At 39.1% G+C, this 15,658-nt stretch overlaps 1 protein-coding gene across 1 annotated transcript; it reads left to right on the top strand.

Moving 5' to 3' along the window:
- Nucleotides 1-244: 244 nt before the first annotated feature.
- On the top strand, nucleotides 245-15,087 carry DLD (dihydrolipoamide dehydrogenase). The gene is made up of 14 exons (XM_005519187.3): nucleotides 245-359; nucleotides 1,255-1,330; nucleotides 2,046-2,125; nucleotides 5,648-5,716; nucleotides 7,465-7,534; nucleotides 7,895-7,995; nucleotides 8,308-8,451; nucleotides 8,616-8,717; nucleotides 9,757-9,947; nucleotides 11,334-11,504; nucleotides 11,888-12,077; nucleotides 12,455-12,592; nucleotides 13,883-13,972; nucleotides 14,075-15,087. The coding sequence occupies exons 1-14, from the start codon at nucleotides 321-323 to the stop codon at nucleotides 14,138-14,140; spliced, it is 1,527 nt and encodes a 508-aa protein (XP_005519244.1). The 5' UTR covers nucleotides 245-320; the 3' UTR covers nucleotides 14,141-15,087.
- Nucleotides 15,088-15,658: the final 571 nt, after the last annotated feature.

The raw sequence follows: 15,658 nt of genomic DNA, 5'->3' as shown, positions 1-15,658 counted from the left end.
CCAGCGACAGGTTGGGTAGCGTTGTCCATAGAAAAAACACAAGTTCCACCTCAGGATGAGGAAGAACTTTACGTGAGGGTGACAGAGCACTGGAACAGCTGCCCAGGGCGGTCGCGGGTCTCCCCCTCTGGAGACATTCCAAACCCGCCTGGGTGCGGTGCAGGTGTCCCGGCGCAGGCGGGACTAGCCTGGATCGTGCCCGCGGCTCGCCTGAGGCCCCACTGCCGCCTGGCCCCGCCCAGCGCCCGCCCGGCACTGCGCCTGCGCCTGCGCGCGACCGCGGAGTCCTTGAGCGGCCGGGGCGCGGCGGTACCGCGGACATGCAGCGCTGGGGCCGCGTCTCCTGCGCGCTCGCTCGGGTACGGCACCGGCGGGGCGGCGAGGGGAGGGCAAGGGAGGGAACAAGGGACGGAAGCCGCGCCGGGCAGCTGGGGCCTGGGGCTTTCTTTAGACCCCTCAGGCCGCCGGGGGCGGGCGGGGCCGGAGTCGTGCATTGAGACGGGCGCGGGCCTTGGCCACGCTCCCCTCCCTGCTCCGCTGTCCCTTTCCTTCGCCGCTCGGCCGGGCGGAGGGGACGCGGCGGCTGCGGCGGCCTTCAGGGTCCGTGAGCGGCAGGGACCAGCCTCCCTGCTGCCGTGTGCGTTGTCGGTGCTGGTCCCCCGGTGTCCCGGCCCGCGGGAGGCCGCGGCCGTGGTGACTGCGAAAAGCGCCGCCGTCAGCCGGCCCTGCTTTTGGGCTGCGGTGCTGGGGACTTAGCAAGTGCTTCCAGTTACAGGGTGATCGGCCCTCCATGTGTTTGTAGCAGCTGTTCTGTTCTGTCCCATTATTTTTTCGTAAAGGTTAAAAAAACTTGCCCTCCCGCACCTCCTATGTGATGCAGCTGCCTACTTATAGGAAGTGGCTGAAGGGGTTGGTTACAGAACAAGGCTTTTTCTGAACTTCTGTCGATGAATAGTTTATGTCATTATGCGGTTTGAGAGTGTCATATAAACAGTTGAAAGTTTCGTAGTTAGAGGCAGCCTGAGGTGAGACTGACCTGAGAACAGGTGTGATGACAAACTGAGGTGGCAGAGCAACTTCTGCCTCTTGTTCCAGTCAGTGCCCACTGTGCTTCAGTCATGCTGTTCCTGTTTTGGTTAACTGGTGACAGTAACTGTGTGTTCATCTGTCTGTGACTGAATGCTTATTTTCCCTCGAGGATAGACATAAACTTGTAAAACTAAGGGGTTCTTTTTATTTTTTTTTTCTTTCTAGAGAAGCCATTTTGATCGGATTCATCATGGTCTTCAGGGGGTTTGTGCAGTGCCACAAAGGTCCTATGCTGATCAAGGTAATTTCTTGTGAGAAACCTTTTTTTTGGCAAAAAAACCTCACCAACACAAACTCCCACAAAAAACAGAACAATACTTCAAACTCAGAAATCAGTCTTCCAGATGAAGTCCATGTCAGGGTGGAGATTTAGATGAAAATTGTGGTTTATTTGCATAATATGATTTCAAGCTAAAGCTGTAAGTAAAAGTTGGAACTTAACCATTGTTATTAATTAATTAATCAGTATTAATTAATGTTCTGAAAGAGATTGTGGTTGCAAGATATGAATTAGGTACAAAGTTCATAGCTTCCACTGCTTTATAATCAATAGAGGTTGCACAGATACCTATTGCAGCCATGTTTTCCCCTTTATAAATTTGTGGCATTCAGTAAGCATTTATGTTTTGTGCTAAACATCAATAGAGGGTATGTTGAAAAAATGTTACAGTAAACTATGGAGACATCTTGAGTTAAGTTCTTAAAGGCTTTAGAACAAAAGGGATGGGAAATTCAGTTTCTTGATGCCATTTTACATTATTTTCCTTGTGAAATTTAAGACTGATTATTTTTCTTGTGGGATGAATACCTTTACACAACTGTTCCCCATGTTCAGAAAGTTACTTTCAGATACAAGGCATAGCTTCCTTATCTAATCCTATTTCATTAACTTGCATCATTCTTAATATGCAGTTATTTTGCTGAAAAAGCAATAACTCAACTATTCAATGTTTCAGTTGATGCCGACGTCACAGTTATTGGCTCTGGGCCTGGAGGATATGTTGCTGCTATCAAAGCAGCTCAGCTTGGATTTAAGGTGAGACCTCAACTCAGACAGCAGAATACTCATCCAGGTGAACTTGAAAGGTGTCTGTGTAATACTGTAATTCTTCTGTCACATCATGGGCCACCAGATGCTGTTGACATGTTTTGTTAATATTTCCTTACCTTGCTTACCCAGATGATGCAGAATTTGAAATGGATGTCTGTATTTCTCTTTATATCCCTGCTACTGACAGAGCTGCTTAGGAGAGCTTGGTTTTTGGTTGGAACTGATAATTGAGGTGGGCTTACACTCTCGTGAAAGAGAAGGTGAGAAAACAGTGCCAGGAAGGATTTTTTCTCACAACAGAGGGAAAAATAAAGAGATAATGAGTGACAGAAAGACCACTGGAAAATATTTTGAATAACAGATTGAGGGAACTCAGAAGGGGAAAAAGCCATATTCAACTGATAACACTTTTTAAATGTGATTAGTGGAATTCTACTGCCATGTGAGAATTTTAGAGGCAAAAATATGTGTGTAGAAATACTGTAGTATCTTAGTTACATTTATTTATGTTAATCTCTTTTCTGCCTGTTGTCTTTGAACGCCTTTCAGAAGAGGCGGTTTGTGTCTGATGTGTACTATTGGTGTGTCAATTAATTATCGTGAGAAGTGTATGAGTATAATATATTTCAGATGTTTTTAAACTTACAAAAATACAAAATGTGATTTCAGGATGTGTTTTTGCTTTCACTTCTTAATATGAGACCAGCTGACACTCTTGGCATTGCATTATTGTTGTCATAGTTATCTGGAGCTCTCAGAAGGTGGTGCTAGCAGTCTTGAGCATGTTTCTGCTGTTTGATATGTCACAATGTTTCTGAATTACCTAAAATAGACTTCATGACTGAAATGAGCTGGTTTGACCACCTGGCAAGGACAAGAGCTTCTGGTGATAAGTTCCAGTGAAGCACAGGAATAGGGGCCCATGCAGTATGTAGTCTTCATCTTTCAGAATTTTCAGAACTTGGCTGTACAAGGCCCTGAGCCACCTGATACATCATAGAATCACAGAATGGTTTGGGCTGGAAGGGATGTTAAAGCTGGCCTCGTTCCAACTCCCCTGCCATGGGCAGGGACACCTTCCACTAGACCATGTTATTCAGATACCCATCCAGCCTGGCCTTGAACATTCAGGGGTGGGGCATCCACAGCTTCTCTGGACAACCTTTTCCTGTGCCTCACTCATAGTAAAGAGTTCCTTCTTAAGAGCTCATGTAAATCTATGCCCTTCAGCTTAAGGCTGTTTCTGTCGCTAAACGTGAAAAGTCCCTCCCCAGCCTTTTTGCAAGCCCCCTTTAAATATTAGAAGGCTGCTTTAAGGTCCTCCCAGAGCCTTCTCAGCCTGTCCTTATAGGAGAGCTGCTCCAGCACTGTGATCAACTTGGTGGCCTCCTCAAGACTCACTCCAGCAGGTCCACATCTGTCTTGTGTTGGGGGCCCAGAGCTGGACACAGTACTCCAGGTGGGGTCTCATGAGAGCCAAGTAGAGGGAGGGAATCACCTCCCTCAATGTCTTCGATGTTGACTCTTTGGAGAAGGAGGTCTGTGATTCTGAGTGTTGTCCCTCATTGGTCAGTACTCCCACAACTGGGTGTCAGTAGCATCTTTTTGGGTATCTTTTAGCCTTCTGATATGTAACTGTCCCAAAATATAACTGTTTGAGATTCTATTAAGTTGCACATCTGCCTGTGACCTAGTGCAAAATAATTGAGTTGTCTTTACACATCTTTGTGAATTACTGTTTTGTCATAGTAAATGCTCTTGCTTCTAGATGTATGTGGCTACTTAGCTAGCAGCCTGAGAAAAAAAGGTGCTCAGTGCTGCAGGTTTTAATTAAGATTGTGGCCTTCTGCCTTGTGAGTTCATGTTTGATTATTCTAAAGCTATTTTTGTGGCTGGCTATAAGCAGCTTTTCTTGGAACAGTACTGTCTTTGAGTGCTTCATATCTGTGAGTAACAATAGGATACCATACACAAAGGGGTTACAAAGTGCCCTGGATTCTGTTTTTATCATAGTAAAAAATAATTACACTGTTAATATGATAAATACACTGTTTCATAGCTAGTTAGAGATGGGAAAATGCTTTGACATTCTTCTGTATGTCGCCATTGTCATTGAATAAACATGTAGAATGTTTTTGGTGTCCTTGAGGAATGTACAGAGATGTTTTTGGCAGACTGGCAAAAAGATTTCATAGTTTGATCATCCTTGGAAGAACCCAATTCTTCTGTACCGAATTACTTAAATTTCAATTTTAGTGCTATTTCTGCTAGCACAGGCATTGAGTCCTTGTATAACCACCACAGCATCCCATGTTATTGCCAATAGTGTTCTCTGGGTATTGGCTTTGCAAAAGCTTTGCATGGCCTTCTCAGTGAAGTTTGTGTAAAACGGGTGAGGCAGAACATCCTTATTGGGTAAAGGTAGGAGAAGTCTGGTTCTGTTTGACCCATAGCGCAGCTTTTAAATCCCTTGTGTTGTGTTTCATGTATTCATGTGCCTAAAACAAGAGGAGGGGGAGGTAGGGGATAAGCATGTCTCAGAATGCTCTTGTGATTTGATGCGATGAATTCTGTTCTTCATGTTACCATCATCCCTGCCTTAGCACATAAGCAGCAACTTGAAGAAATTGTGAAAGGCTTTCACCTAGGTAGTTGCCTCTCAGTGGACTGGAACTCTGAAGAGTGTAAACCAAGGAACAATTATTTTGAATACGTGTGTGCCTTCCAAAGAAGGAGACGCCAATTCCTTTGTTCCTACAAAAATAGTTCAGGATACTCTCTCCCCCATTCTTGTCTCCCAGTGATCTGTTTTTATATGAAGGTTTGGGAGTTGTTTTTGTCCTTTGCACACTTTGATGTTGTCAGTTTAATGAGAAGGAGATGACATATTTTCTGTCCCTGTTGCTATTGACCTTGTTTTTGTTTGGTTTTGCTTTACTTGATTTTTGTTTTTCTTTATAGGTGTTGGTACAACTTTATAGCAGTGGGAGGAAATGTTTGTGGCTTGGGGGTTCTGTGCTGTTTTGTTTTCTTTGAAGAAGATATTTCATCAAGGGATTTCAATCCATGCCAGTTCACTTACCAGTTGTTTTCTTGTTTTTATGAATCTTCACATGATTTACATGTTCTGCTTTTTGCAGTTTTTTTCTGTAATTGTTAGGGAACATCCTTCACTGGACTTAGTGTTGTATTTGTTATTTGTAGATTTTTGTAGTAGGACAGCACTTGTATGAAAGTATGAATGGTGCATTGGCTGTTGTTTGGTAGAGAATTTGGTTACAAAGAGCTACTTTGTGGGTTTTAAGTTAACAAAAAATGAGAGACGGGAAATATGAGCCATAAAATAGATCTAGGAATGAATTGAATGGGACACTTGTAGAGGTAGAATTACTAGACAAGTAGACAAATGTCTTTGTCATCAATTCTAAATTGTGAGGTAGCCTATAAGGAAATGATGGCATTGTATAACTAAAACATTCTTTTTTTTCCTCTGTTCTTTTTCCTCAGACTGTCTGTGTAGAAAAAAATGCAACGTTAGGGGGAACCTGTCTGAATGTTGGATGTATTCCATCCAAGGTAAGTGTGTATAGTTTGTCACAGCTTCATTAAACAGTTGACATGATGTGCTTCACTTGGAAGGAGATTAGGAAGGAGTTTCTCAAGATGGATGTACATGTACAGAATAGCCTGGAGGTGAAGCTGGTGATGCTTGTGTGTAGTAATGCACATGTGGAGAGAAAGAGCTGAGTCCAACACATGCACTCAGAAAAAAAAGACAAGCAAGAAGAGATTAATAGGAACTTCATATTTAACATTGCCAATCTAGTTTAAAGTAATTTCAAACCTCACCCTTTAAGGTGAGGTCTTGTTACCTCCACAAGAGCAGTGTTGTTGCTGGGGAATCTGCCTCAATAGCACCCAGCTGGTGAAGGAAGACACTGCTAATGCCAGGTTTGTGATGGCTGTAGTAACAGACGTAATATTCTTAACAAGGTCCCTCGTAACTGTATTGCTGTTTCTAATCCTTTCGCTCAAGAGGCTCCATTAGCATGGGAGGAAAAAATACAGTATAAATACTAAGTTTTTATTTTAATTTTGTATTAATTTTTCTAAACATTTTAGTAGTCATTTTAATGAAGTTCAGAGTATCTTAATATATTGAAGCACCACTCAAAAATGTCAATCCACACCTTGAAATTTGAAACTTTGCTAGGATCTATTTAACTAACTTCTCACGTCCCTTTTTTTTTTTCCTTAATCCTTTAGGGTTATTATGAAAATACTATTAAACCAATGGCTAAACTTGAATGCTATCTAGAGTTTGTTTGAATGGCATTAAACTTAAGTAGTGGATATGTAGGCTGTGTACACCAAAGCAATAACAAATGATTCTAATATTCCTTTCTAGAAAACCATCCAAAATAATACATTTGGCATGGATTTTTATTTTCCTTTCTTGTTGCTGAAAGTGATGGTTACATCTTTTAAGTAATGTGGATGTTACAGATTCAGGGCTGTGTCAGTTACGTGAAGTAGAAAAATTACTTTTAAAGACAGTTGATAAAAATTATAAAAATGGAATTATCTTATTAGTCTGTGCAAACTTGCACTGTTGTCCTTGCGAAGATACAGATCATTTCATATTTGGGGTGGCTATAACAAAAGAATCAATTTTCTAAGTAAGATCCTGCCTTAACTATATTGTTATTTCTAATTGAAATACAATTATTGAGGTTCTGAATTTGAAGCTGCTAATTTATAGCCATCCATATAAAAAATATTCTAATTTTATCTATGGATTTGGAAGATCCATATACCTAAGCTAGCTCCAAACCATCCAGCTCAGCTGGCTATGTGGTTATAGAAACTTCAGCAGCACAAAACCTCAAAATTTAACTCATATGTCTACACAGGCTAAAATCTTAACAGGCACTTTAATGTTTAGATTTTCCTTGTCCAGTTTTTCTGTATCTTCTCTTTGGCCATCAGTCAGAATTACCTTTCTTTTCCCCTACTCAGTTTGTTCCTTCTTTTTTTCTTAATCTCTGTGGAGTAATTACTGATTTCTATGGTGAAATGAGCAAAAAAGATAGGTGTGGATGTAACTGTTTTCTATTTCTATGTGAAGTATGTAACTTTATTGAGTATTTCAGTAGGAGCTACTGTGTACAATTTCTGTGGTTGAAATACGCTTTTTCAAATACGTATGTATCAAACTTAATAGTGAGAACATTTTGCAGATAGTATAATTATTCTTCCTTATAATAAATAACTTTTTCTTGTGAATGTGTGTCCAAATTCATGTTTTTGTATGTCTGTTTTAGGCCTTGCTGAATAACTCACATCTGTATCATTTGGCCCATGGAAAAGATTTTGCTAACAGAGGAATTGAAAGTGAGTGAAGAGCTCTCAGTGCCTCTTACATAAGTGGTTTCCACCAAGAAGTAAATTTAGTCTTTCAAATCTGATTAGTATGATTTTCTGGTCAGAAAATTTTTAGTTATAAATAATGTCCTTTATCTGTCATTTGGAGGCTTAGGGACTGCTCTTTGAACTCTGAATAATGGCTAGGTAAGTTATAGTTGGAAAGTGCAATACTGGTTTTTAGCATAGCAGTTGTTGAATGTAACCTTTAGCATTTAGTAGGGCCATTCAATACATCTTTCTGTGCCAGCTGTTAACTGTGTTGAGGTTAGCTCCTTTAACATTAACACACTGCAATGCCTGATGTAAGTTATTTTGTTTTAACCTTAGTTACAGGAATCCGTTTGAATCTAGAGAAGATGATGGAACAGAAGAGTAGTGCAGTGAAGGCCTTAACAGGTGGAATTGCTCATTTATTTAAACAAAACAAGGTTAGTTTGGATTATATAGTGAGGTATATCTATTTTTCTGATATGAATTTCTTACTTTTTACATTCTCATACTACTGCATAAATTAGAGAGACTGATATGACAAGGGCAGAATTTGAATGCTTCACTTCCAGAATACTTTTAAATGCTCAGTGCCTTCATTCTTAATCTGCTTAAAGGAGTAGTATACAATTACTTTGTGATTTGTACCAGATAGTGATACAGAGATGTTTTAGCAGCATTTCTAAGCATTAATGAAATGTAGCCAAACTTACATATTTGAACCTGACTTCACCGTGTTCTGATTACTAAAGGTTGTACATGTATCTGGGTTTGGAAAAATAACTGGCAAAAACCAAGTCACTGCAACTAAAGAAGATGGCAGCACACAAGTTATCAATACAAAGAACATACTCATAGCCACAGGCTCAGAAGTTGCTCCCTTCCCTGGAATTACTGTATGTATTTGAACTTAATTGTACTTCCTTTTCAGTGTCTCATAGCCACATAATTTAATGTGTAATACTGGTTTGCACTTGATTGCACTTCACGATCTGTGTGCTTTGTATATAATATGTAAAAGAGATTGTAAACCTCGCTTTGTGCATTTCTTTGTCATTAGATTGATGAAGATAACATTGTGTCATCCACTGGTGCACTGTCCCTGAAAAAAGTTCCTGAAAAGATGGTTGTCATTGGTGCAGGAGTCATTGGTGTGGAACTGGTGAGAGGAAATTTAAAGCACTTGACTTTTAATTTGTAATGGAAAAGGGTGTTATTTTTTGTTGTATTTGATGTTTCTGCTGTGATTTAACAGTTCAGTGAGTTGTAGTGAATCTGTTCAGACTTCATAGCCTGTGAGCTCCATTTTTTACCAGAAAAGCTGGGATAAGTGTTTGCTGGGTCAGTACTTCTGCAGCTGGTTAGATAAGCGGAGAAATGAGAGAGGAGCATACAGGGCCTTGAATATTTATTTTTCTGTTTTGGAGGAGTAAGGATGTAGAGGGAATTCCAGGATAGTCAGGATAAATTCTTATGTTTAGTAGTTAATCTTAAGAGATGTTTAATGTGGTTTGATATTCTATCAGCCAAAAGCATGGAGTCTTTGTAGTTCATCATCGTCTGAGTCCTTTTGCATCACACCTACACATTCCAGAAAGAATTTATATTTCCTGGTCTTGCAGCTGCTGGAAGCTGTGTCCATCTCTTTAGCCTTCTGACCATTAAGCTGGGAAAGAGTAAGCAAAGTGAAATTCTGTATTGGGTGGATATGGGTAACTGCAGGTAAATAGGGAGTATGTGGGTTTTGTTGGTGAGGTTGATCATGGTTAAGGTTATAAATACAGACAGGACCAGCAGTGGCTCCATTTTGTTGCATAAAATTTCCTTAATGTGGTATTGTTTTGATTAATTAGTAATGGTATAAGAGCACCAAGCAATTCCCGTTGGGTTTTCCTTTCAGATTCTTTGATTTTAGATTTCTTCTATACCTATAGTATAAAACACACAAGTTTTGTTTAGTTATTTTGTTAGCTATTTGGTCATGGAAGCTTTCAGTCTGCAAATAAACAATGATAAATCTTTTTGTTGAACGGCTGGGGAAAGTTGAACTTATTTTATGCTGTCATGTTTGTAGAAACTCATCAGTTTGCTGTTACGTGTTACCCTGTTCTAGAAGAGTTTATAGTCTGTTGTAAATATTAGAGTAAAAGTATCTGAAGTTTGCTTTTCAAAAACTCCTTTTATCTGTTTTGTGAATGCAGGGTTCAGTTTGGCAGCGCCTCGGTGCAGATGTGACAGCCGTTGAGTTCATGGGCCATGTTGGTGGAATGGGAATTGACATGGAGATTTCTAAAAACTTCCAACGTATTCTTCAGAAGCAGGGATTCAAGTTTAAACTGAACACCAAAGTTACTGGTGCTACCAAGAGACCAGATGGAAAAATAGATGTAGCGTAAGTGTTTAACATAAAACTAAAGGAATGCAAAATATATTCTTCCTCCCAACCCATCAAACCTATTTCAAAATACAGTCTGATATTATTTTTTAAACAGGAATGAAAATGAATTCTTTAGTACAGTTAAATGTTTATCAGCCTTTGTAACTTACAGACCTCATAATTTGGGTTTATTAAATCCTAAGTTGCTTATACAGGAGAGGTTCCATTGACTTGAGTTGAGGGCTTGCTGGCATAAAACCACTGTTATAATGAGATCAGTAATAAAAACAGAACTGTAAATCATTCTTTTCATGGAAGATATTTGCTTCTGGTATAATTAGGATAAATACCATGATTGTTCATATAGTAATTTCCAAGCCATTAATTCTTGACAACATACTGGAAGGTCATCATGTCTTAGGGTAAGCATGGCAGAGATATTATTGTTCTTGAACAGAAATAAATGAAATTACCCAAAGAGTCTATTTTAATGGTTATACTCAAGACCTTTGAAGTTTCAGTTAGATGTGACTAATGTGAACAGTTAATACAGAAACATATAAGGCAAATTTGCTTAGTAAAAGTCCATAAGTATGCACTAGTTCCATTTGTGTTAACGGATTCTCTGTGCAGAAACTGTACTGTAAAAAAACGCTTGATGTTACTTCACAAAAATGAGCTTGAATGTTTTTTCACTGGAGACTTAATATGGTGACTTGTACTTGATGTATCACTGTAGCTTGGGGTAGTCTGTCATCCATCACTGTAAAGGTCCAGGACATGGGCTTCTTTACATGCCTTGCTGATGCTGGTTGGTTCTCTCATGTAGTCTGTTTCTACTTTTAGAGTATTGTTTTGGTTCAGAGTATGCTTTTGAAGCACACTTCCAATTATCCTCACTTCCCATGCTTTGGTTCTTGTGCTCTCAGAGTATGTGAACTGATCTTGTTCTGGGTGCAGTTAAACACAAAATGCACTTGAGGGATGCTTGGAATGCACGGCAGCTGCTAACACGTTTGGTTCCTGGGCCAGAACAAAGCTTGCTCAGAATACATGGCTTGACCCCATCCCAAAGCATATATACTTTGGGTGGCAAGTACTCAGAAGCAATTACTTTGCTGTACAGATTTGATCCTATCCGGTCATGCTATTTGTTATTGAAAATACACCCTGAATTTCTCTCTAACAATTGTTAAGAAATGTAGTAAGAGGTGTTGCCCCTTCTTCCCTATTTTACTGCTGAACTCTTGCAAGGAGGAAGCATGGGGAAGGCTGAATGAAGTGCTTTGGGTGCCAGACCCAGACAGGAGGTCACCATCTTAGGTCATACTAGTTACTATCCAGAGAGAGATAAGGCTGCAAGTTTACAGCTTAGCATTTTTGCTTCTTGTTTTACTGTAGTGTTGAAGCTGCTGCTGGTGGCAAGGCAGAAGTAATAACTTGTGATGTGCTCCTAGTTTGCATCGGTAGGCGCCCTTTTACAAAAAATCTAGGTCTTGAGGAACTTGGAATTGAACTTGATAAGAGGGGAAGAATTCCAGTCAACAACAGATTCCAAACCAAGATTCCAAAGTAAGTAAGACTAATTTTTTTTCCTTTTTTTTTTATGAAGAACATTTATTTTTAAAGTGTAACATACTAGAGCACTTCTGGTTTTTAGTTGCAGAACATATTTTCCTGTTCTGAAAAGAAAACTCAAGATATCTGTATCGTTTCAGTAGCTTAAAATTTTTAGTCAGCCTTTGAAGTTTTGTAACTTAAAGGTCAATGTCTGTTTCATGTCACTAAGTACCTTTTGAAGTGTAGTCATTCTGTGGTAACTGCTAAAATGAAGTATTCTAATCTGTTTTGAATAAGAGTTTTCAGTAACATGTTTCAAAAGACTTATGAAAGGTAGCCCAGGTGTGCTAGGATGTTTTTAAACAGTGTCTTATTCTGTTTCATTGGTCTGATAGCATCTATGCTATTGGTGATGTAGTTGCTGGACCTATGCTGGCCCACAAAGCTGAGGATGAAGGCATTATTTGTGTGGAAGGCATGGCTGGGGGAGCAGTTCACATTGACTATAACTGCGTTCCCTCTGTGATCTACACTCACCCTGAAGTGGCCTGGGTTGGAAAGTCAGAAGAACAGCTGAAAGAAGAGGTATTGCTTGTTTTCTTTTCCAACAAAAACTGCTTTTCCACCTAGGGCCTGATTTCACTCTCTAGTTGTTTATCTAGCTACTTTATCCAAATTTCTGCATTTGAATATATTGCTTAGGGGGGTGTAAGTGAATGATGCTGTTGTGCATCCCACTCTCCCAAGAACCACGGTTCTCTTTAATGACTTGCATTCTGTGACATTAATATTGTTTGTTTGCAAATTAATCTGTTTTAGTACACTCTTATACTACTTTTGGTGATTGTTCATGTACATTCCTCTGTGTCTCCTGTTTTAGTTCTGTATTACTTCTCATGTATGTAACAGTTGGTTACATTGTTTTCGTTGGTCATTAACTCAGTAAAACATCTGTTTTGCAGGGTGTGGAATACAAAATTGGGAAATTTCCATTTGCTGCAAACAGTAGAGCAAAGACAAATGCTGACACAGATGGCATGGTGAAGATACTTAGTCAAAAGTCTACAGACAGGATGTTGGGTGCACACATTTTAGGCTCAGTAAGTGTCATCAATTGTGCTTTCTTGGCCTTGTGATATTCTTATTTAGTGTTGCATAGTTGTTGAAATTAGAACTGGTGTTTGTAAACAGGAAGGTTTGAGTTCACTACTTTTTTTTAACGTTCTGCACCTCTGCCCCCCTTTCCACATTTTAGTTACTTTGGTGTAACTAAGAAGAAAGCCCAGCTTTTTTTCTCCTCTTGAATTGCTGTGGTTATTTGGTTTCTTTGGCCATTTTTGTGTGGTGAGATTTTTTTGGTGGTGGTGTGGTGTTTTGTTTTTATGAATACTGCCAAATACTTGAGATAACAGCAGAAATTGCTGATTCAATTTCTGGAAGTTGAGGGAGCTGAAAAGACTGTGGCTTTTTCATTGGTGTTTTCTTTTTTTCCTTCTCTCCAGCTAGAGACTTCAGCAAAGGTGGTAATCTTATGCTGCAGTCACCAAATCTGGGGTCAGTAATTTGTGGAATTTAGAGTAAAAAAACCTTTGGGATTTCCCCTGCTTAGGAGATTTTTGGGGGTTTTTTTGGTCAAAGTTTAGACCCTTTCTCTGTTTTGTTTTTTAGCTGTAAATATTTTTCTTTTTCAAAATATATATTCTGCAAATATGTTTGCAGAAACACTTTCATACATTTTTGTGTACAGCTTTCTTCAAGAGAAACACCAAACTGTTCTCAATAAGATTTTATGCTAGTTATTTTCTCTTGCAATTGCAGTAATTTAGAAGCAAACATGCCTTAAAGGAAACACAACTTTGTCTGTCTCATACCAACAAATCTAATTTTCTTCGTTAGGAAAGGACTGGGGGGAAATCTTATGGTCATGGATCTAAGTACTAAAAATACTTAGTATATAGAGGAAATTTAACTATTTTTGACTCCTCAAAGATACATTCTCTTAGTAAATATGCATAAATACAGCAAATAGAAATGAGGGTGTAGGTGTAGTAACATGCTTTTTAAAATCTAGTTATCTATTTAACTTTTTAGGGAAACACTGAAGTTTTGGGTAGGTTTTCTTTCATGGAAAAATGCCCAGCTTTTGCGCAACTCTGAGGCATGTGAGAACGAGTACTCTCATCAATGTTTAGATTTAAGCTGGGTTTTAGCACAGTCACCAAATAGATTAAGTATTTATGACTTACATTAGAACACAGATGGAAGTGCTGGTTAAAACATAACTTTTCTTTTTTAGCAGAAAATTCTTATAAATAAGCTGTTACTGGTACAGCAGAATCTGGACAACTGCATGAGGATTTGTGCTAATTGCAAGTACCATTAAATTACAGGGTGCTGGTGAAATGGTGAATGAAGCTGCCCTTGCTATGGAATACGGAGCATCGTGTGAAGATGTAGCCAGAGTTTGCCATGCCCATCCAGTAAGTGTTTTCTAAAGGGACTGTTGAACATCCTTATACACACATGCTGTTACTCCATGTAGCTGTTAATGACTTGTAACTTTTTGTGTTTGCTCTCTACAGACAGTGTCAGAAGCCTTCAGGGAAGCAAACCTAGCAGCATCCTTTGGCAAAGCTATCAACTTCTAAAATGAAAGAGCAGATCTTTGTACATATATAGTACATCTCTGAAAATGGACTGTGGGCCCTTATGGAAGGCTGAGTCTGAGGATTTTAGGACTGACTTAAGTGAATATCATAATTTTAAACATCAGATATTTAAACGAGTAGAGTTTGGAACAAGTGGAATTATCCAGTCTCTGTAAATTAAATACTTAAAATTACATGTTTATTTACACAATGAATGTTGCAGAAAAGCAGCCTGACAGAACTCTTTTCTTTTCCAAAACCAAACGTTTTGCTGCTGCATGGGATTATCGGGTGTGCCTGTCAGAACTCTGGATAATTATCCAGAATACTTTGTGTTTTCTTATTTGAAGTAGTGACACAATAAGCCAGTTAAATGCTGGCACTTAAAATGCCACTGGCACTTAAAATGCCACTGTCACTTCCGCACAAAAAATGTGTTTTCTTCTGAAGGGATTAGCTTTGGTATTTAACCTTCTTCTTGCATATGAGTACCAAAACTTGTTTTGACCTAGTAGTGTTGGGATGCTGGGAGAGGAGGGGCTCATGTAGATCAATTACAATTATATTCACTTTCTAAAGAGAAAATTACTCTCTGTGTGATTCTCCATGTCATGTTTTCATATTGAAAACTTGTTAGGGGAAAATTTGAGTGCTGAATGAGAAATGAAAGATTGAAGACAAATTCATTGTACCGCTACCTAATTTTTTTTTGTTTTAAAGCTTCCGTTGTCCAGCTCTCTTAAACTTGAAATGCTAAAACTGGGTAGTGAAGCAGTGTTTGCTGTTAAGTGCTATGACTTGAGGGTTCTTCTTCACCTTCCACCCATAAGGGCTGCAGTGTCAGCTCTCCACACAATTAAGATACACTTTCTTCTCTTCTGTTTTCTATTTTGTTCTCCCTTTCTGTCTCTTCTGTAGCAAGAGAACTTAATAAATATTTGACATGACTGGAGGGTCTTCTTGGATTTTGTTTGCTGATTGGATCCTTGTATTGTCTAGGTTTTGATTATGTGAGGAAGCTCACAAACAGATGGCATACTTGGAAGATCTTGAATATGTATATGGAGCATGCCTAAATCCAGTAGTTCATTTTAACTTTTCCAAGGTGCCATTACTTCTTTTTTGTCAGGTTCTTCTGCCTTGAAGAAAACCTTAATACCTGCTGGTATTGTGCATGTCCTTTTTCATTATGCCATTCAGAAAGTGGTGCTGCAGCTACTTGGTTTTGTGTATAGACAAGATAGTTGTATCTTTCTAGTTTGCTTTAATAGCTTCTTATTCAAGTTTTGATTCATTATCCATAGTGAGTGATGGAGATGGATGCCAGCATTACCATACCAGTTAATTGGCAAAACACCAGATACTCTTCTTCATTGTGATTTATTTTCTTAACTCCTATTTTAAAGGTAGATGGGGTTAAACCATGACACCTCATTAAGCTTATCACCATCTGATTCGTGGATATGCTGGGTTAGTGAATTAATGTGGACCTGCTTTCAGGTGTTAGTAGGAAGCTGC

This window comes from Pseudopodoces humilis, chromosome 5 (assembly GCF_049639895.1).
Source record: "Pseudopodoces humilis isolate 2021_Gansu_Grassland_sample_001 chromosome 5, ASM4963989v1, whole genome shotgun sequence".
NCBI lineage: Eukaryota > Metazoa > Chordata > Aves > Passeriformes > Paridae > Pseudopodoces > Pseudopodoces humilis.
The sequence above is the reverse complement of the archived record's forward strand: the minus strand, read 5'-3'. Positions and strand labels throughout refer to the sequence as shown.

What these genes read in the sequence shown, in the direction of transcription:
- DLD (XM_005519187.3), top strand. Translation starts at nt 321, where the DNA reads ATGCAGCGCTGGGGCCGCGTCTCCTGCGCGCTCGCTCGG. An exon ending in TTGGATGTATTCCATCCAAG is followed by an intron (nt 5,717 to 7,464) that starts GTAAGTGTGTAT and finishes TGTCTGTTTTAG; the next exon opens with GCCTTGCTGAATAACTCACA. An exon ending in GAGTTTGCCATGCCCATCCA is followed by an intron (nt 13,973 to 14,074) that starts GTAAGTGTTTTC and finishes TGCTCTCTACAG; the next exon opens with ACAGTGTCAGAAGCCTTCAG.